The sequence below is a fragment of the Hyla sarda genome, chromosome 5, assembly GCF_029499605.1.
Source record: "Hyla sarda isolate aHylSar1 chromosome 5, aHylSar1.hap1, whole genome shotgun sequence".
NCBI lineage: Eukaryota > Metazoa > Chordata > Amphibia > Anura > Hylidae > Hyla > Hyla sarda.
In genome coordinates, this window is record NC_079193.1 from 329,341,202 (window position 1) to 329,362,877 (window position 21,676).

The 21,676-nt window shown below is 41.7% G+C and overlaps 1 protein-coding gene across 5 annotated transcripts in view; it reads left to right on the top strand.

The window, feature by feature from the left end:
• VPS13B (vacuolar protein sorting 13 homolog B) overlaps positions 1–21,676 on the top strand; it is a 1,225,788-nt gene that overhangs the window by 122,926 nt on the left and 1,081,186 nt on the right. For all 5 annotated transcript variants that reach the window (XM_056522379.1, XM_056522375.1, XM_056522376.1 and 2 more), the window contains exons 8-11: positions 2,979–3,235; positions 11,432–11,527; positions 16,976–17,098; positions 18,304–18,441. In XM_056522379.1, coding sequence (XP_056378354.1) covers positions 2,979–3,235; positions 11,432–11,527; positions 16,976–17,098; positions 18,304–18,441 — 614 coding nt within the window. The remainder of the gene's footprint in view (positions 1–2,978; positions 3,236–11,431; positions 11,528–16,975; positions 17,099–18,303; positions 18,442–21,676) is intronic.

Genomic DNA, 21,676 nt, shown 5'->3' on the forward strand with positions numbered 1-21,676 from the left:
AGTGCCTGTACAGCTCCAATAGGTCTCAGCCAAGCACTCATTCAGTCGACAGCCATTTGTCCTGATTTCTCCATATACATAAACACTTGGCTCAATGAAGAGGGGAGAGCATGTCGCTGTAGACACTTCTGTGTTAAAATTCAACATGGCTGATCCTTCTTGTCTCTGACATAATCTGTTGGTGAATAGTTGGGAGTCACATTATACAGTTAGGCTTTCTGACTTATCCCTAATGTTTATGAGGGCCCTTACGGATTGTTGGTTCTCCTTGAGGAGGTCCGTTTTTTTTTTGGGTCTCTGGTTTAGCTGATAATTTGTCATTTTTCAAGCACTAAAGACACATTTGTATTCTTGAACCCTTAATGGGAATAAATCATTAGATTTTACCATAGATAAAGCTTGGCAACACATTGTCTATGGTAAAATCTTTATCCTCGCCATCTCCAAGGAATGTTTTTGAACCCAGGGATTGTGAGGATATGAAGTTATATAGTTCCCCCCGGCCACCCGGGGGGTATTCCGTCCCTAGACATCTTATCCCCTATCCAAAGGATAGGGGATAAGATGTCAGATCGCCGTGTTCCCACTGCTGGGGACCCCTGGGTTCGCTCTGTGCGTAATGACGGGCGATACGGGGGACGGAGCAGCGTGACGTCATGGCGCCGCCGCCCCTCGTGACATCATGGCCCGTCCCCTTAATATGGGAGGGGGCGTGACAACTGCCACGCCCCCTCCCATAGACTTGTATTGAAAGGGGTGGGCCGTGACATCACGAGGGGCGGAGCCGTGATGTAACGATGCTCCGGCCCCTGTACCGCCCATCATTACGTGCAGAGCGAACTCACTCTGTGCTATAATGATAGCGCAGTGCTGCAGCGGGGATCCCAGGGGTCCCCAGCAGCGGGACCGCGGCGATCTGACATCTTATCCCCTATCCTTTGGATAGGGGATAAGATGTCTAGGGGCGTAATACCCCTTTAGTTACCCGGGCAGGGAGTTATACTTACCAGGTCCCATCGCTCCAGCCGTGGTCCCGCCACTCAGGCTTGATTGACGGCCTGTCATCGTTCTGTTCCCTAAGCAGGTGGAGCAGAGCGGTGATGCGAGCCATCAAAATAAGTTGAGGTTGCGGGACCACGGCTGAAGCGATAGGACCCGGTAAGTATAACTTCCCACCCAGGGAACTTTATAACTTCATATTCTCATCATCCCTGGGGGAAAAAAAGTCCCCCAGGGATGGTGACGATAAAGACTAAACGTCAACAATACTGCAGTAAAATTTGCTAAACCTGGTTGCAGGATGATATTCCGTAATATTTTGTTCATATTATCTAGGGTAGGAACAGGGGAAAGTAGATTGCAGCCTTTAACAGGCCTCCAATATTTTCATTGTTTTATATATATATATATATATATATATATATATATATATATATATATTCTGTTGCTATATATAGATATAGCATTTTAATACAGCTTTTGCCTTAAATACAGATTGAACACATGGGAGAAGTTTTGGCAGCGGTTTTTGGAACCACTTGGGTTTCAGAAGTAAATTAATCCCAGTTCACTGCTTAGTGGGGTTCCAGTATACGTACATGTTATTCAAATCTATACAGTCCTTTTCTGCGGCTGGCAAAAGGAAGTTCTCTTTTAACTTTTCAAAAGATTCCTGTTAAATCAGTGAATAAAACATATCCCAGTGGGCAACTTGGGTTTCTCCATGTGTTGGCCTTCAGTGCGATTTGTCAATGTTTTCAACATGTAGAATTATAATGAAACAACTCTGTTCAGAAGCTGAAATGGAAATTTTCATTTCACGGTTACTTGTGCGTAGAGCGGGTGTGCAAACTTTTATTCGCCCTTACATGACAGATTTACTTGGTCCATAGCTTGTCTCTCTAGTCATTGTTCAATTAAAAAATCATTGCACATTCCACATATGAGGTTTTATAGTAGTCATTACAGTGAAGCCATTGTTATTTTACCATATTTGTGTGTGTGTTGGACATAGTTTCAGGCTGTGTACTGTTGGTTAAGTGATAGATTTTATTACATCACTAAATTTAAACCTCACTAAAATCTAAATTTTCAATAATTTATTCGAAAGCATGGAACACTTGTTCAATGAAAAATTCTAAGGAGTTGTCACAGTAAAGAATAAATAAATAAATAAAAATAGTAGACTAATGGCTCCACACACTGTGGCTACATTTGGAAGCCCCAACTCTCCTAAACAGCTGACCGGCAAGGTTCTGAGTGTTGGAACCCTGCCAAATTAGCTTTTGATGGGCAAGCCATAGAATAGGTAAAACCCCTGCTGCTGTTAGTGGGGGTAAAAAAGGGTTGAAAACTGGCAGGTGGGAATGGGGACAGGGCTGCTGCACAGTAGTGTTGGTTTACTATAGGTGGAGCAATATTTATTGCATTGTATTGGTTTGTTGCTGGTGGAGAAATGTTTAGTACACAAAAGTTCACAATGGCTGTAATCACATGACTGTGCATGTAATGTTGGTGAATCGTGACACATGTGACAGTGACTTGACGGTCACAAAAGTTATCTTTTGATGGGTTTTTGGCTGGAAGTACTACACAATATTGCCAACGTTTATATAAGTGTTGTGACTTTGTCACATGACCAAAGTCTCCATTAGCCCTAACCCTATTGCTGCACTGTGGGAAAGTGTGTGAGGTGTCCCCCCCCCCCCCCCCCCCCTCTCCTCTCCAACCCATTGCCACAAAAACAGCTCTGATCCATAGAGGCCTGGACCCCAAAAGACCTCTGAATGTGTCCTGTGCTATCCGGCAAACAGACTTTTGCCACAGAATGTTTAAACTAAAATGATATAAATCAATAGAACATCTTCAGTAGATTCAAGTTACATTTTACTACCACATGTTAATTTCATGATTTGTGGTGGTTGTTGTCCCAATTGATCACTAGATTCAGTTATTTAGTAATTATCTGTGCATTGCAGGATCTGAAGAGGAGCTTACAGGTGTGCAGTATCCTACACAGGAAATGTACCCTATGCAGGACGATGATCAGCAGGGATGGGTGTCATGGGCTTGGTCTTTTGTCCCAGCCATTGTAAGTTATGATAATGACATTGAAGGAGAAGATGGCTACACAGGATCTGAAGAAGGTGTAACACAGGGCCACCAATCTCAGCAGTCCAAGGACCCAATCATCTCTATAGGTTTCTATTGCACTAAGGCCACTGTAACTTTTAAGGTATGCAACTTACATTACTATTTTTTGATTTGTTTAAAATGTGTTGTTGACGCCGACATGCATGTAGATTAGTTTATTATTGACTGGATGCACTATGCAGGGGTGTCCAAGCTTTTTCTTCAGTGGGTCACTTTATCAGGAATGTATGTGTGCATGGGACGCACTAATATTTCACTGAGGAAAAAATATTTTTTTAGCTGTGTAATGCGCAATAAAACACTGCAGCGAAACAATGCATATTAAAAAAAATATTTAAATGCCCCTAATATTCTGTGCCATCGTGTCCCTAATGGTCTGTGCCCAAATGATCTGTGCCTCTATGCCCCTAATGTACTCTGCCACCAATAAAGTACTTGCCCCTGATAATCTGTGCCAACCTAACCCTGCTCGGATGGCAGGACATGATGGGAGGTAAAGTTTTGCACCATTTGGAGAGACACTGGGGGAGATTTATCAAAGTTGTCTATGTCCCGCATCAATATAGACCAAACTACAGAGGGTTAGTCTGGTCTATTGTGCACCTAATTTATCAAATGGCGCACGGCTCTTGATAAATTCTGTGCACAGACTGCATGATCTATGCTTTAGTCTATATTTAAACCTGCTCCAACATGGTCTGACATTTCGTCGTACTTTCAGCCTATGCGACTTGTCGCTGAAAAGTCGCACTTGATAAATTCAGCACCAATGCATTTTTCAATGCATTTCAGTCTAAAATAGACTTTCATGCATCATGTTCTAAAAATCCTCTAGAGCAAAAGTCGCAGAAAAGTCGCACAGATTTAGACTGCAACTTTCTGTGCGACAAATTTAGACAAGAAAAAACAGTCTAAATCCTTTGATAAATCTCCCCCACTGATTGGGAAATACAGACAATAAATAACCTTTCTCCCTGGTAATAATCACCTATCCTGGCTCTGTGTTCCTCTGGTCAGGTCTGACTGCTATGGGTGCAGGCAGTGCTAATCACTCCCGTACCACACAGAAAAGCTGTGCGCACTTCTGTACCTGCCTCCGCTCAGCTTTTCATTTGTATCAGCGTCTAAAAGGTGCCAATACAATTCATATTAAGAGGTGCTGAAACCACTGGATATCTCGATATAGGAATAGGCCACCCTCAGATTAGTCCACCATCATTTAATGTTTATATTAAATGTAGTATCAGCTAGGAAAGACAAAAGACCACACAGGCCACACAGAACAGTGGCCATTGAAGATGCCTGTTCCCATTTTGATTCTGACTTTTCCCAGCAATAATTCTGATGCTCTTTAACACCTTCTACCCTCAAATGACCTGCAACAAATTAACAAACATTTAGCGGAGGAGAAACCTACATCTGCAATGTGATGTTCAGTATGAGATTCACATGTTACTCTGAGACGGAAAACATTAGCATTCATTGTTCTAGTTTCTTACAAGGAATGTATGGAATTAATTTGTGGTTCATATTTGGTATTAAAAAAGGGTCATATTTCTGCATTAGCATGCTGAGTGGTTGATACCATTCCAAGGAAAGGGGGAAGAAACATGCCAAATTAAACGTAACATTTTCCTAATACTGTTGAAAATTGTTCTTGTAATGTTTGAGTTCTTTTAATCAATTAATTGCTTTTCCTCTGCTATAATTGCTGACAGCTGATGGGGAGGAAGGAGAGAAATTGGGCTATATTTAAGACCCCTCTTCCTTTTTTTCTTCTCAAAGCTGTTCTATGTCATCTCACACTCAAGTATGTGTGTCTTGTCATTGAATGACATTTGTCAAGTCTTAAAATTGTAGTTACCGCAACCTCATATTCCCTAAGAAAAATCCTACATGGACACTTTTTAGCAGTGGACGCAATGTTCCTTTGGGATTTTTTTTCTTTGGGAAGAAATACATTTGCTTTACATATTGACCACACAATACAAATAAATTCATTGTGTAAGGGTGGATTCATACCATCTAAAACAGTGCTTTCCAAACAGTGTGCCTCCAGCTGTTGTAAAACTAAAAGTCCCAGCATACCCGGACAGTTAAAGGCTGATCTAAAAAGTATGCAGACACATCCTTCCTTGTAACTGAAAAATATTCCAGCATCCACAGATGTGCAGATAAAACATATTCATTCTTTATTTTTTTTTTTTTAACTAATCAGGTATATCACAAGTTAAATCGCATCCATGCAATGCATTTCAAGCACCAGTAATGGTAGGACAACACCTTTAATGGACAGTACAGTCTCTATTTGTGACTACCTACAATTTCTCAAAAATATTCTTTTTTTTTTTTTACAGGCTCCAAGAATGGTAGGCCTCCGGTTTGCCACAATGCATGTCTGAATGCAGTTCAGTCAAATGTGCAAAAGAAATGCTAAACTTTTAGGGTTGGGTCACGAACAACATATTTGTAGCTTATCATGCTATGAGAAATCTGCCGGGCAGTGGGAAATACAATGCACATTTTGCCATCAACAAACACACAGGACTTTCCTACCACAGCCCTGTGTGTGCAGTAAGGTTTGGAAGCTTACTGCACACAGGGCTGTGGCGGGGAAGCTCTGTCTGTCTGCTCATAGCAATGTAAGTGCAACGTATTTCCCATTGCAGATTTCTTGCAGCGTGAAATAAGCTGTGTATACGCTATATGTGACCCTACCCTTAAAGAGGGATTCCGCTGCCACAGCATTCGGAACATTTTGTTACAAAATGGAGCGGGCGGCGGGTTACTGATTTCACGGCCACACCCCTTGTGATGTTACGCCACATCCCCTCAATGCATGTCTATGGGAGGGGGCGTGATGTCACGACCCCCCCACCTGCACCAAGCGTTCTAAACAAGTACCGGGTTCTGCACAGAGATCTTCTAGATGTATAGGGGCGGAGTTCCCCTTTAAGGTGATAAAAATGCAGAATTACTTCTTCAGCCGTAGTAGACTCATAGGATGGCCATCGGACACACGCATACATCCTTCTTTCAACTGAAAAATAATCCAACATCCACAGATGTGCCTATAAAACTTCTTTATCCTTTGTTTGATCATCAAGGATGACACAAGTGAAATTGTGTCCATGCGACACGTTTTGAGAGCAAAGAACCAGTATGCTTTTCGATTGCACAACTGTTCCCTCCTCTTATGGTTTCATTGATGACTTGTATCCCCCCCCTCCCCCCTCCCCCCCCAAAAAAAAAAAAAAAATCTGTCAGCATCTGCAGAAGCAAATCTGCAGCAGAAAATAGGCACACGTGAACAGTGCCTTAGGGTACGTTTACACGTACATGATCTGCTGCATATTTCTGCAGCTGCTTTTGCTACCCATTGAAGTTAATGGGTAGCAAAATCAGCTGCACAAAATATGCAGCAGATCCTGTACATGTAAACGAACCCTAAGGCTCTGTTCACATGTGCGTATTTGCTGCTGCAGATTTGCTTCTGCAGATTTTGCTGGCCATTGAAGTAAAATCTGCACCAGCAAATCCACTGCAGATCTGCAGTAAGAATACGCACATATTAACTGACCCTTATGGTGTTTGATGAAATGCTTAGCGGCTTGTTAAACATTTTTTCATTTTCTTTTTATGTTAGATACATTCTCTGCTATGCGCTTCTTCAATTATCGGGCTGTACTGCCAATTGCAATCAAATCACAGCAGATGCATCTCATGCAATATATTGCATACTCGCTGCTAATAAAGCTTTTAATTATATGGCTATTTTGTTTCTCTGTGTCCATAAAGCCGCTAGCCCCCCCCCCCCCCCACCCCCGCTTTTATTTTTTTTGTTCTCATCAAATAACAGAGAATGACATCCTATTTTTGCTCACTGCTTTTTTTTTTTAACCCTCCATCAAAGGGTTAGGGAATAAGATGTTAGATCGCGAGGATCCCGCCACGCCCCCTCCATTCAGGTCTATGGTAGGAGGCGTGATGGCTACGTGCTCAGATAGACATGAATGGATGGGGTGTGACATCATGAACACGAGCTCCACGCTCCTGTGTTCTGGACGCCGCTTCTGCCGGCCCGGAAATCGCGGGGGTTCCCAGCAGCAGGATCCCCGCAATCTAACATCTTATCCCCTATCCTTTTGATAGGGGATAAAATGTTTTGCACTGGAGAACTTCTTTAAGTATTACACTTTTTGGATGGCTAGGATAGCACCTAGTAGCCTTTTAGAATTGTATTACCAGCGGACGGTTTATGGGATACATCTTTTATACATTATAAATTCCTCAGTGTGAATGGGTCTTACGGAAGACCCGTTCACACGGATATTAATGTTCACTGCATGTAATTCCCATAGCGCAATTCTCTGCTGGAATTACGCAGTGTGAACATAAGGGGTTATCTTCTGCAAAGAGTTGTTTCCTCCCACAAAGGCATATATAAGTCTACCAAGGTAGCAGAGCACATATAAAAAGAAAGGGAACAAAAGGGTCAGGTGCTGCTAAGCATTTTCTAGAACACCATAATTCTGGCATAGAGGCCCTCATTTTTTTATTCTAAACCCGACTTGTTTTGTCAGGTTTTTTGGCGCATCTTTGTCTGCGACATGTCGCAGACATCGTGCGCCAGTCTGCGAGACGATGCAACATTTTTTCCCGACGGATCCGATGTGGATTCTCCCAAACCCGAAAAAGGGGCGCAACCCGACATTTCTGAGCTTTCCCATGTATTTATAAAGGTTTCCAACCCGAATTTTTTGAATTGTTGTGGATTTTTTTCCCGACAACTCAGAGGAGTTGGAAACCAAAACCAACAAAACCCACGTGCGACAAACAGGATGCGACATAATAATAAATACCAGGGGAAAAAAGCAAGATAGACTTACAACCCGATTTTCTAAGTAAATGAGGGCCAGAATTTACCGTAGTTTTTTGGTATAGAATTAATCAATAAATTCATGATGAGGGAACAGAGAAGCATGATTGTGCAATAGAGAAACATGTTGGATCTTGCAGGTTTAAACTTTAAAACATATTATACATTTACTGGTTAAATCAATCTAGACAAGAATATGGGGTTTCTACAGTCATGTTATTAGGTTATCAGTAGTCAAAAACCTTTTTTGTATTAATGCTGATTTTTTTTTTGTATGTTTTTATTATCTTCTAGTGGTGTTGCTATGCCGAGCTCACACTTCCACACCTGCAAATAAGTAGGTTATTGGAGTAGGTGTGGTTTCGGTGCAATCCCATTACTTCCCTGTTATTTACTGTGCATTTAATGGAATGTATCATGCATCGAAAAAACGCTTGTGCTCGAATGATGCATAGACGCGACTTTAGTTGTCATACCTGATGATGAAATAAAGAAGTTTAATCTGCATGTCGGCGGATGCTGAATGATGTCTCTGCTATAAAGGAGCACTTGAGTGTTTGCTGGAGAAGTAATGCTGCATATTTAGCACTTTAACAGCGAAGAATTTCTTTTGCACATTGGACTAAACTGTATTCAGACTTATAATGCCTTTCAAAAACAGGTTTATATTTGAGAAATTGAATATAGTTAGTAGTAGAGTCTATTTAGCCAATTAAAGGTGTTGTTCTACTATTACAACTTTGACACTTGTCCCGTACCCTGTGTATAGGACATGATTGCAGGGGGTCTGATCATTGGAATCTCCATGTTCTCAAGAACAGGATTCAAAGTCTCCTGCCAGAACGGATTGGTGGTCATGCATTTGTACTGCAACTCTATTCACTGTCTATGGGGGCTGACAAAGATGGCCAATTAAATCTCTGGTGACCTCCATAAATAATCAATGGAGTGGCAGTGTGCAGGCATGGCCGCCACTCTGTTTTGACAGGAGAGTCTGGTCCCCTTTTTTGAGGGGAGGTGGGTGTACTTGCAGTCAAACACTTATCCCATATCCTGATAAGTTGGTGGTACAACCCCTTTAAAGTACATGGGCCTTCCATAGGTACACCACAGTATATGTCTGCATACTTTTTTGCCTGAATCCTGATATATACGGCTGAAGTACAAACCAAAGGTGGTGTTGCTTTAAAAGCCCAGTCGGCATTCTCCAGCACAGTAAAAGCCAAAGTGAATCTAGCCCATGTCCTATTTATTACAGCCCACTGGCTGCTTACATCTGCCCAACCCTGTTGTACTAACAGGCACTAGATAAAGAGGACATGGGCTGGACTTACCTGGGATCTTGCCCTGGACTTTTGAGCCTCATTTTCAGAATACCAAAAATGCTTATATCTTGGCGCTGGAAAGGATTATAGAGTTAATAATAATCCACGAATACTGATGAGATGACTAGCCCTATTTAGCCATATGCTTATTTACACCCCTGTGTTTATGTTGACAATTCTTTCAGAGTTAAAATGTAAAGCTAATTTGGAAAATAGAAGTTGGTATCTGGTGGGCATTAAACATGTTGCCCCATCAAGAAAACCCTTATCTATGTGTCATATTAGGATGTGTTGACACTATAGAGTTGGGGGTGGGGGGGGGGGTTGTATTCCCTTAGAACTCTCCTCTTTGGCTCTGACTCTGGAGGTCTAGGGACATTGGGCAGCTCTTCTCTTTTTATATGTACATGTAAAACTGAATGATCACCCAGGTGCAACTTTTTGCTGGCAAAATATGGTTTGCCAGGCTTCCCGGGAGTCTTTACCCTATGCCTTAAAGCAGTGGTTCTCAAGCTTTTTTGCCTGAGTACCCTTTGACAGCCAATTCCCCAAAAATTGTACCCCTCATATTAGAGACATTTTGTAATGATTATAATAATTCATATGCTTTATTTTCCTCTAACAGGCCCCCTGTTCCTCTCCCTATCTCCCCAGTCCCCGGATTTTACTAGTGTCGCCTTATCTAACCGGAGTTGTTTACTTTACTTCACTATCTGATCTAGACCACCATTAAGATTTCTCCCACACAAGTCTTCTCCACAGAACCAGCCAAACAAGCATTTTAGGCTCCATTCTGCAGTACAATACCCATCTATTTACAAACTCCCAATGTTTGTCACACACTGTACTAGTACCTGCTTTGCATCCCCATAAAGTTGTTAGGCCCCCTCTGTGCCCCCAAATATAGCTGTAGGCCCCCAAACTACTGTATAGTTGTAGGCCACCATACTGTCCCTCTTTGTTGCTCCACTGCTCCTCTGGTCTGGAGACCTATGGCTCATAGCAGTAGGTCTCCGGTCAGCAGGGGCTGTGGAGCAACAAAGCTGATGGTAGTTACTGCCCACATAAGCCCAGTTCCCGCGCTTCCCCTTTGCTGTCCTCCTGCTCTTCAGTGCAGTGATTTCAGCCTACCATTTCTTTCAAAGTGGTTCAGACCATTAACCAGTGGCTTTGGTTGCCATTACTTATTTTTTTTCTTTCAAGTACCCGCTGGAGAACTGATACTGATACTTGTACCCCAGGTTGAAAACCACTGTCTTAAAACCTACAACCCATTTAATACCACTTTCTCCTCTGGTACATGGGCACTTATGTTCATAATTTTCTGAATCCTTTGAAAACAGTAGGAACATTTTAGTTTTAACAGTGCCACATGTGAGTAAAGCTGAAAAGAAAAAAGCAATGTATGATAAAACAAATTTTAATTCCTATGTTAACCTATAAAGCATAAGCCAAAATGATATCCCCAAAATGTAGCTCTCCTATCAATAATCTTAAGCTGTTGGGGATACTTAAGTGGGAACACATGGCTTGTAGCAAATGGGGAGGCCTCTTGAGTGTTTCTTTTCCATTCTTGTTCTTGCATATATGTATGCCGTTAATGTCATGACAGATCTTGATGTAAATATCTACATGAAGAACTGAATGACTGACTAACGTTTAACCTTTTGTCTGTTACTTAATCTCCTCGGTACATGATTTGCGCGACTGTAGCAAACTTTGAGGGGCTAAGCACCACACAAGTGTTGTTTTTAGATACCCGGCCATTTTTCATCCAATGTATAAATTTAGTGTTGAGAGAAAAGGTGAACGTAAATGAAAGGCTGTGTGTTGACTGGATCTGCTCCTGCCCCACTTTACATTACACTTGGCATATTTAACGTCAGCCTCCTATGCAGCGGTGTGGTTAATGTCTTGCAGCTGTTTCATCGCACCTGTTTCCTGTCCAATAATACACTTTGGCCAATGGCAAACTTTAATTTGTCTTCATCAATGCGGGTTAGTAATGACAGATTGCCACTCTTTAATGCTGGCGTTGGCCTAGAATAAAGGTGTGTGTCATATTGTTTTCCAGCTTACTGAAATGCAAGCCGAGAGCAGCTATTACAGCCCACAGAAGGTGAAATCCAGAGAAGTTATACGCTGGGAGCAGGAAGGCACCACCATTGAGGTAATTTTTTTCACTGTATATTTCTATGCATTGTATGTCCTTTGTACAGAATTTTTCATAATGATGATTAAAAAAAATTAGAATATTTAAATTTAAAGTTTATATAGGGGGCAGATTTATGCAAACTGTTAAAAAGAAAAACTGTCTTTGTTGCCGCTAGCAACCAATTAGCTTAGCATTAATTATTCCAGAAACCTGGTGGTAGATACATCAAGACTGTGCAAAGGAAAAGTTGACTAGTTCCCCATAGCAACCAATCAGATCGCTTCTTTCATTTTCAGAGGCCTTTTCAAAAATGAAAGAAGCGATTTGATTGGCTGCTATTTGCAACTGTTCGACTTTTCCTCTGCACAGCTTTTGATGAATCTCCCCCCTGGTCTCTAAATTCTTGCTATGGCCAACAAGGACAGTTTTTAGGTTTTGTTTTGGCAACTTTGAATTATAAAAGTAATATGTTTATGTATTTTTATGTTTTATCAATATTTATTGTTATTTACAAATATGTAACAAAAATAAACAGGTCCTACATAACAAAAATACATATGAGATAGACACAAACTACGTGGTTTTTCTTTTTTATCCCTGGAGTAGGGTTGATTGGTTGTTGAATGTGTGGCTATTTTACATCTTTTTGTAAAAATGCATAAAAATTTAAAAATAGCACTCTAAATGCTGAGTAGTCATAAAATTTCCAGAAATTATAAGAAAGAAAGAAAGAAAGAAAAATAAAAAATAAAAATAATTAGGAAGGAGTGTTAAGATGCTCACTGGTCCTGGAATCTGCAACCCACAATGCCCATGAGAAGTCTGGAAAATGACGGAATATCCAAGGTTGCCAGACAGTCTAGACGTGAGAATTATCATTTACTTGCTAATATGTATATTTACGATATGTATCCCCTAAATGTTCTTAACCCCTTAAGGACCAGGCCATTTTACACCTTAGGACCAGAGCGTTTTTTGCACATTTGACCACTATCACTTTAAACATTAATAACTCTGGAATGCTTTTAGTTATCATTCTGATTCCGAGATAGTTTTTTCGTGACATATTCTACTTTAACATAGTGGTAAAATGTTGTGGTAACTTGCATCCTTTCTTGGGGAAAAATCCCAAAATTTGATGAAAAATTTGAAGCTCTCTGCTTGTAAGGAAAATGGATATTCCCCCAAAATGTTTTTTTGATTCACATATACAATATGTCTACTTTATGTTTGCATCATAAAATTGACTTGTTTTTACTTTTGGAAGACACCAGAGGGCTTCAAAGTTCAGCAGCAATTTTCCAATTTTTCCCAAAAAATTTTAAACTCACTATTTTTCAGGGACCAGTTCAGGTTTGAAGTGGATTTGAAGGGTCTTCATCTTAGAAATTCCCCACAATATTGCATTTAGGAAGCCCCTATGGTGCCAGAACAGAAAAACAAAAAACAAATGCCATACCATTTTGGAAACTAGACCCCTTGAGGAACATAACAAGGAATTAAGTGAGCCTTAATACCCCACAGATGTTTCACGACTTTTGCATATGTAAAAAAAAAATTTTTTTTCACTTAAATGTTTCCCCCCAAATTTCACATTTTTGCAAGGGTTAATAGCAGAAAATACCCCCCAAAATTTGTAACCCCATCTCTTCTGAGTATTGAGGTACCCCATAAGTTGACCTGAAGTGCACTACGGGCGAACTACAATGCTCAGAAGAGGAGGAGTCATATTTGGCTTTTTGAGAGCAAATTTTGCTTGGGGGGCATGTCGCAATTAGTAAGCCCCTATGGTGCCAGGACAGCAAAAAAAAAAAAAACACATGGCATACCATTTTCACGACTTTTGCATATGTAAAAAATGTTTTTTTCACTAAAATGTGTTTCCCCCCAAATTTCACATTTTTGCAAGGGTTAATAGCAGAAAAGACCCCCCAAAATTTGTAACCCCATCTCTTCTGAGTATGGAAATACCCCATGTGTGGACGTCAAGTGCTCTGCTGGCGCACTACAATGCTACAATGAAGAGAAGGAGCGCCATTGAGCTTTTGGGAAAAAATAGTTTGGAATGGAAGTCAGGGGCCATGTGCGTTTACAAAGCACCCCCCCCCCCCCCCGTGGTGCCAGAACCATTACATTTTTCATTTTCACGGACCACTGTTCCAAAAATCTGTCAGACACCTGTGGGAACAGTGTACCCCTTATTACATTACGTGAGGGGTGTAGTTTCCAACATGGGATCACATGTGGGTATTTATTTGCGTTTATGTCAGAACCGCTGTAAAATCAGCGACCCCTGTGCAAATAACCAATTTAGGCCTCAAATGTACATGGTGCGCTCTCACTCCTGAGCCTTGTTGTGCGCCTGCAGAGCATTTTACGCCTACATATGGGGTATTTCTGTACTCAGGAGAAAGTGCGTTACAAATTTTGGGGGTCTTTTTTTTCCTTTATAACGTTTGTGAAAATAAAAAGTATAGGGCAACACCAACATGTTAGTGTAACATTTTTTATTTTTTTTACACTAACAAGCTGGTGTAGCCCCAACTTTTCCTTTTCATAAGGGGTAAAAGTAGAAAAAGCCCCCCAAAATTTGTAGTGCAATTTCTCCCGAGCACGGAAATACCCCATATGTGGCCCTAAACTGTTTCCTTGAAATACGACAGGGATCCAAAATGAGAGAGCGCCATGCGCATTTGAGGACTACATTGGGAATTGCATAGGGGTGGACATAGGGTATTCTACGCCAGTGTTTCCCAAACAGGGTGCCTCCAGCTGTTGCTTAACTCCTAGCATGCCTAGACAGTCAGTGGCTGTCCGGAAATGCTGGGAGTTGTTGTTTTGCAACAGCTGGAGGCTCCGTTTTGGAAACACTGCCGTACAATACGTTTTTCATTTTTATTGGGGGGGGGGGGGGGGGGGGGGCAGTGTAAGGGGGTGTATATGTAGTGTTTTACCCTTTATTATGTGTTAGTTTGCCGCAGCCCAAACTTGAAGCAGGAAACTTACTGTAAACCTGCCTGTGTGAATGTACCCTGTACGTTCACATGGGTGGGCAAACCTCCAGCTGTTTCAAAACTACAACTCCCAGCATGTACTGACAGACCGTGCATGCTGGGAGTTGTACTTTTGCAACAGCTGGAGACACACTGGTTGGAAAACCTTCAGTTAGGTTCTGTTACCTAACTCGGTATTTTCCAACCAGTCTGCCTCCATCTGTTGCAAAACTACAACTCCCAGCATGTACTGATGCAATAGCTGGAGGTACCCAACTACAACTCCCAGCATGCAGAGACAGCTGGTTGCTGTTTGGACATGCTGGGATTTGCAGTTTTGCAACATCTGGAGGGCTACAGTTTTAGAGAACACTGCAAAGTGATCTCCAAACTGTGGTCCTCCAGCTGTTGCAAAACTACAAATCCCAGCATGCCCACACAGCAAACAGATGTTTGGGCATACTAGGAGTTGTAGTTTTGCAAGATCTGGAGGGCTACAGTTTAGGGACCACTATATAGTGGTCTCAAACTGTAGCCCTCCAGATCTTTCAAAACTACATATTCCAGCATGCCCAAACAGCTGTCTGGGCATGTTGGGAGTTGTAGTTTTGCAACATCTGGAGGGCTACAGTAAGAGACCACTGTATAATGGTCTCAAAACTGTACCCTGCAGATGCAACTCACCGGCTTCCGTCGGATCCAGCCGCACGTCATCACTGCCCGGCGATCTCCGTCGCCCGCAGCCTTCATCGCCCACTCAGATCGGTAAGCGGATCTTCGACGTCGGTCCCTGTCGTTTCCCCGTCCTGCCCCGCCTTTTGTGGGTAGGCAGGACGGGGAAAACTAAATTTAACCCCCCCACCCCCGATCTGCTATTGGTGGTCGCGTCTAGACCACCAATAGCAGGGATAGGAGGGGTGGCACCCCTTCCACCTCACGCCTATCGCTTCAGGGGGATCCTGGGTGTCTAAGACACCCGCGATCCCCCTTACATTCTGGGTCACCGGGTCACTATAGACCCAGAATCGCGCAAATCGCAAGTGTGAATTCACTTGCGATTTGCAGCTATCGCCGACATGGGGGGGTCCTGATGACCCCCCTGGGCATTTGCACGGGATGCCTGCTGAATGATTTCAGCAGACGTCCCGGTCCGATCCCCGCCCGGCGGGGACCAGAACTGCCCATGCCGTAACTGTACGTCCTTGGCCCTTAAGACCATAAGTAACGTTACGTCATGGTTCCTGTAGGGGTTAAAGAGTACCTGTCACCACAAAACCAAAAACTTTTTATATTTTGTTAATCAATGTGTTAGAAACAACTTTCTAATAACTTGTGATTAACAAAAACTTATCTTTTAATTTTTTATTTTTTTATACTTTTAAAAACTGACCACTAAGGGTCTCCCTACATGTCCCGGCAGCTAGGTTTTGAACACATGCTGGCCTGGCAGCAGGAGTCCGAACTCTCAGAACAGCTGGGACACTAAAGCACAGTTCAGCTTCCTGCCTGTCACTCAGAAAGGCTGGAGCAGTGCTCTGCACGGCAGGCCAGACGGCTGCGGTGCCCGCTACATAAAACTCCACTTCTTTGTACTATATGACAATGACAACTATGATAGAATTAAATCTCCCAGCATGCCTGATAACTCAACTCTTCTATACTAGCCCTGACACATGTTACAATCATCCTGTGTCTTACCTCTGACCTCTTGCAGTCACCTGAGGGTCCTGACCCTGCTCACCATATGGCTGGGGCTAGTCTGTTGTCAGTGACATCCGCGGTTCCTTATCGCAAGGGGACCCCGGGGTTTCACTATCTGATTACATGCTGGCAGCAGCGCCTGGCAGCACCAAGCCCCCCCCCCCTGAATACAGGCAGCGCCCAACAGCACCCCCAGGGAATACATGCCGGCTGCAGTGCTCGACTGTAAGACACAAACCCTCAGAAGCCAGTCCCGCAGAACAAGGGCGGAAGTGAGCCCGGGCAGGGTTCAGATGACATCACGCCTGCTGGGCCACTCCCCCTTCCTCTCTCAAAGAAGTGAGGGGATTAAGCAACAAACTGATAATATTAAAGGTAGGAAAAGGGGTTTTATAAAAGAAAAAAAAAATAGGATTAGAGTCAGGAAGAGCCAGTGACACATGGTGAGGGTGGGGGGGGGGGGGGGTTGTTAGGGACAGATGAGTACATGATAGGTACTCTTAAACTCTTTTGTTGGGTGCTCAAAATACTAGGCTGAGAACATAAATCTGTTGTCATTGGACATGGTGAAGATACAACAGTCAGTGACAACAATGTGAATGCATGTATAATTTGACACATGACAACTACAGACTATGAGCTGTTAGTTAATGATGAGGCAAAGACAAATGGTACAAAGGTTAAATTTGGAATGTGAAAAATAGACAATGACCTTATCTGTTGATGTTACAAATTGGGTTTATAAGATTATTCGTGTATTTCTGTGCAGGTTCTTATGAAGGGGGAGCCGTTCTTTGATTGCCAAGTTGGCTTTGTTGGGAGTCAAGCTATGTGCCTTAAAGGAATTATGGGAATCAAAGACTTTGAAGAGAATACAAACAGGGCCGATTCTGTGAGTATTGAAATAATAAAGTGCCACTTTAAAAAACTTAAGACATGTCATAGAGGCATGCCAAAAAAAAAGTGATCAGTCAGTTCTGGTTGCTTTTACTTCTTTTATCACTAGAATAAGCACTCGGCTAACTTCTTCACTCCCTGTCTTGCTGCTCCTTTGCAGGAGATGGGCACCTAAGAATTAGTAAAGAGTCCTTCTCCTAAAGTGAGACAGAGAGAGAAGATGCTTTAACTGAGCACGTCTCCTAGCTTTTCCCGGGGATCAGTGGGGCATTTAGACACGTTAAAAGATTTTTTTCTTTTCCTTAAGCAGCAGTGAGATTTTCACTCTATCTTTGACTTTTCTTCTAATGCATTTATATCACTTTGGATGTTGGCACCTAAAATTTTTGAGTGTTTGTCATTTATTGATCAGACTGGTTATGACACTTAGAAGTCAATCTCTCATCTGTCATGATTTTTCATTAGAGATGAGCGAAGTTACAGTAATTCGATTGGTCACGAACCCCGCGGCTCGTCGTTTGCTGACATTAGCCTCCATAAATTAGTTCAGCTTTCAGGTGCTCCGGTGGGCTGGAGACTCTCTCCTAGGACTGTATCCACCTTTTCCAGCCCACCGGAGCACCTGAAAGCTGAACTAATTTATGCAGGCCAAAGTAAACAAACGCCGAGCCCTGAGGTTTGTGACGAATTGAATCACTGTAACTTGGCTCATCTCTATTTGTAATCCTGGGGTTGGCAAGTAATGGTGGAGGGGAGAACTGATCTCCGGGGCACTAATAGGAAGGAAAGCCATTTGTTGCCTTACTGATGACTGAAATACACCCCTGTGGACATGAACATATAAAAAAAAGTCTGTCTATGGTTGTTATTATAAAGCATATATTTTTTCATCCAGTTTTACATTATATGCACTAATATGCAGAGAGCGTTACCCTGAATTAGAAACTTTTCCTGCACATTAGTTTCTCTCAAATGTTGAAGAATTGAATAAATCTATTTGCAAAACCATAGTAAAGTCATCCTAAGTTGACTGAACAGGTATTGTTTTAGGTTGAGTAAATAGATTGGGGTTTCTGCAATATGTGATTAATAATAATAATGATATGTGGCAATGTTTATAGCATGGGTTAATAAAGAGAAGTGAATGTAAAGCTTTGTGTATATGATATTAAAGTGCTTTTTCTCACCTTTTTTCCTAAGGAGGCCTGTTTTTTCACTTGTGGGGAGAGTTTAAGTAACAAAGGAAATGCTTATCTTACAAACTCACTTTTTGACTACAGAAGCCCAGAAAACAATGGGATACGAGCAGAATTTATTTTAGAGACGTGTTCTCATAAGGTTAGTAAGAAAATAATTACAATAAGTAGAATTAATAATTATACTCACACTTATAGGTGAATTTAGATTATGAGTGTGTTTTTGGGGGGTATCAAAGGAAACCCATGCAAACACGGGGAGAACATACAAACTCCTTTGAGACGTTGTGCTTGGTGGGATTTAAACCTGGGACTGTTGCTAAGCAACAATGCCAAACATTGAGCCACCATGCTTGCCGTAGTAAGTTTAGTAGAAACCTTTCGTACCACTAACTACTCAGGCTATGTTCACATTATGTTAGCATGATTATCTTCCAGCACTGGGGTCCTTGGTTCAAATAAAATTAACATCATCTGCATGGAATTTGTATGTTCTCCCTATGTATGCATTGGCTTTCTCCAGGTACTTTAATTTCTTTACACACTCTAAAAATATAAAGATTAAGAGCCTCAAGGCACATAGGGACCAATATGAGCGATGACAATCTGCTTACACTGCTATCTGATATGTGGGTGCTATCAACACAGGGAGAAAAAGGTATGCAATAGCCTATTAGGCTATATTATTCCATCCATTAGTATGTTAAAAAAAATATGTTTTATATAAGAAAATCCTAAGGATGTCAAATGCCACTGTAGAATATCCTTTAGGGACAATCCCACTTTGGACTCCCTAGTATTTCAAGGATGCCATTTCTTGTTACTTCTGACACAGAGTGCTGTTATTAGCTATCCCATAGAGAGCGAATGGCGTGGCAATGTGCATGCGCAGTGGCTTAAGACCCTGTCCTCAGGCTCATGGAAGGTCCCAACAATCAGGCCCCTTGTGATCATGGAAAAATTCCCTAACCTCTGGATAAGGGGGGGGGGGGAGACATAAGATTATTCGTCACACAACCCTTTTATCATTTTACCCCCGCGATCAGACATCTTATCCCCTACCCTGTGGATGTATTAGGGCCGGAGTACCCCTTTAATGCTGTCACATTACTCAGAGTGCAAATAGGGGCATCCTACCTGGCAGGAACTGTATGTCATTTCATTGAAAATTGCTTTATCCATGGTCTGTTTGAAGTTTCTAATCCTGACTATCCTGCCATATTGTGTCTGAGTGACTCCATGGAAAAGAAACTCCTTGTTTTCAGCTTGGTAATTTTTCACTAATGCCAGCTGGCACTGGCCAAATTGAACATGACAGAGTTCTGACGGTCCCAGACACAAGTGGAATGCGGTGGGAACCCACTCAGCTGAAATGTGCGGTGAACCAAAATTATTCCATTCTGTTCAGGCCTTCATTTTTGTACGTTTTCATGAAAACATGTCTCTTAAAGTATCTAAACTGTCTAGAAATAAACATTTTCATATGTCATGTAACATATTGTTAAGATAAAAAATAAATAATTAAGTTTCTTGTGAATCCACATTATAGGTCCTTTAGTTGTCCTCCTTTGTAAACCTGCTAACAATGATATGGTTAATAGTGTTATCTCATCCTGGAAAGCTGGGTATCCACCACTATGGCCCTGGTATCACTACCACATGAAACAAACTATCTGGATGCTTGAGCAGACTTTGCCATTCACAACAATAACAATATGATATGGTTTATAGTAGGGGTGTAATAAAAAATTGATTCAGTCAAGTATCGCAATATTTCATTAGACGATACTGTATCGATTCAAAATATTTCCAAAACTTTCTTTTCAGGGATGTGGAATTACTATCTCCCGACGCCTGGGACTTGCAGTTATGGGCGCCGGGCAGTTGAATTTTTCTGGCCCTTAGCCCAGCTTCGGGCAAGCAGGGCCAGACCTGACAAGCACGACAGCGCTCAGCAGTCTGTATGGAGGAGGCTCCTGACTTCTGCCCGCTCTGTACTCTGCAGCCCCCGGCTGTTCTCAGTAGCTGGGGGCCGCCGCTAATAACCAGCATGCCGCGATCGCCACGGCTGACGATTAACCCTTTAGATCGCCGCTGTCAAAGCTGACTAAAGGGACATGTGAATGATCCCTGTTGGGCTAGTGGGGTGGAGATCCACTATAGAGGTAGCCGGAGGGCTTACCTCTGCTTCCCTGGTGTCCCGGCTCTGTCATTGATAGAGCCTAGTCCAGCCAGGCTTTATCAATGGATCACAGAGCACACAGATCAATGTAGTTCAATAGAACTCTATTGATCTGTATGAGAAATCTAATGATTCCTCCTTAAAGTCCCCTAAGGGACTAATAAAGTGTAAAAAAAAAAAAAAAAAAAAAAAAAAAAAATGTTTTTAAAAAAGTTTAAAAGACACACATTAACCCCTTCCATATTAAAAATGCAAATCCCCCACTATTCCTATATAAAAACATGTAAACATATTTGGTATCACTGTGTGCGTAATTGTACGACCTATTAAAATATAACATTATGTATCCTGTACAGTAAATGACGTAAATTGAAGGAAAAAAAAATAGAATTGCAATTTTTATAATCTCCCAGAAAAAAAGTTGAGATTAAAAAGTCAGATCAATACCAAAATGGTACCGATACAAAGAACAGATTATAGCATAAAAAATGAGCCCTCATACAGCCTCATGCAAAAAAATTGCAATATATCATCTTTGAGACAGAATCGGGATATATCGTATCGTCGTTATACGTTTATCGTGATAGGTATCGTATCGCCAGGTTCTTGCAATTCACACCCCTAGTTTATAGTGTTATCTCATCCTTGAAAGCTGTGTATCCACCACTATGGTCCTGGTATCACTTTCTCATGAAACAAACTATCTGGATGCTTGAGCAGACTTTGCCATTCAGAAACGTGGGGAAGCAGAAATGGAATAGTTAAACAACTATAAATACATATGTGTGTGTGTGTTTTTTTGTGTATATATATATATATATAAATCATAAAATTTTGCAGTATCTTGTAATACCTTTTTTATTGGACTATTTTATTTATTTATACAGATTCTGCAGCACTTACAATTATGGGGTACAAACAAAGACAAGTATCAGACATAAAATTACCCAATAACTATTCAAACAAGAGGTGTGGACATATATTGAAGATATGTTGAGGCCAATTAAGGAATGTTATAGGCCTGTCTGAAGAGATGTGTTTTAAGGCCACGTTTGAAACTATGGATGTTGTTGTTGAGTCTGAGGGATAGCATTCGAGGGAACCGGTGCAGCACGAGTGAAGTCTTGGAGACGGGAGTGTGAAGTTGGGATTATAGAAGATGTTAGTGTAAGATCATTAGCAGATTGGAGAGAAC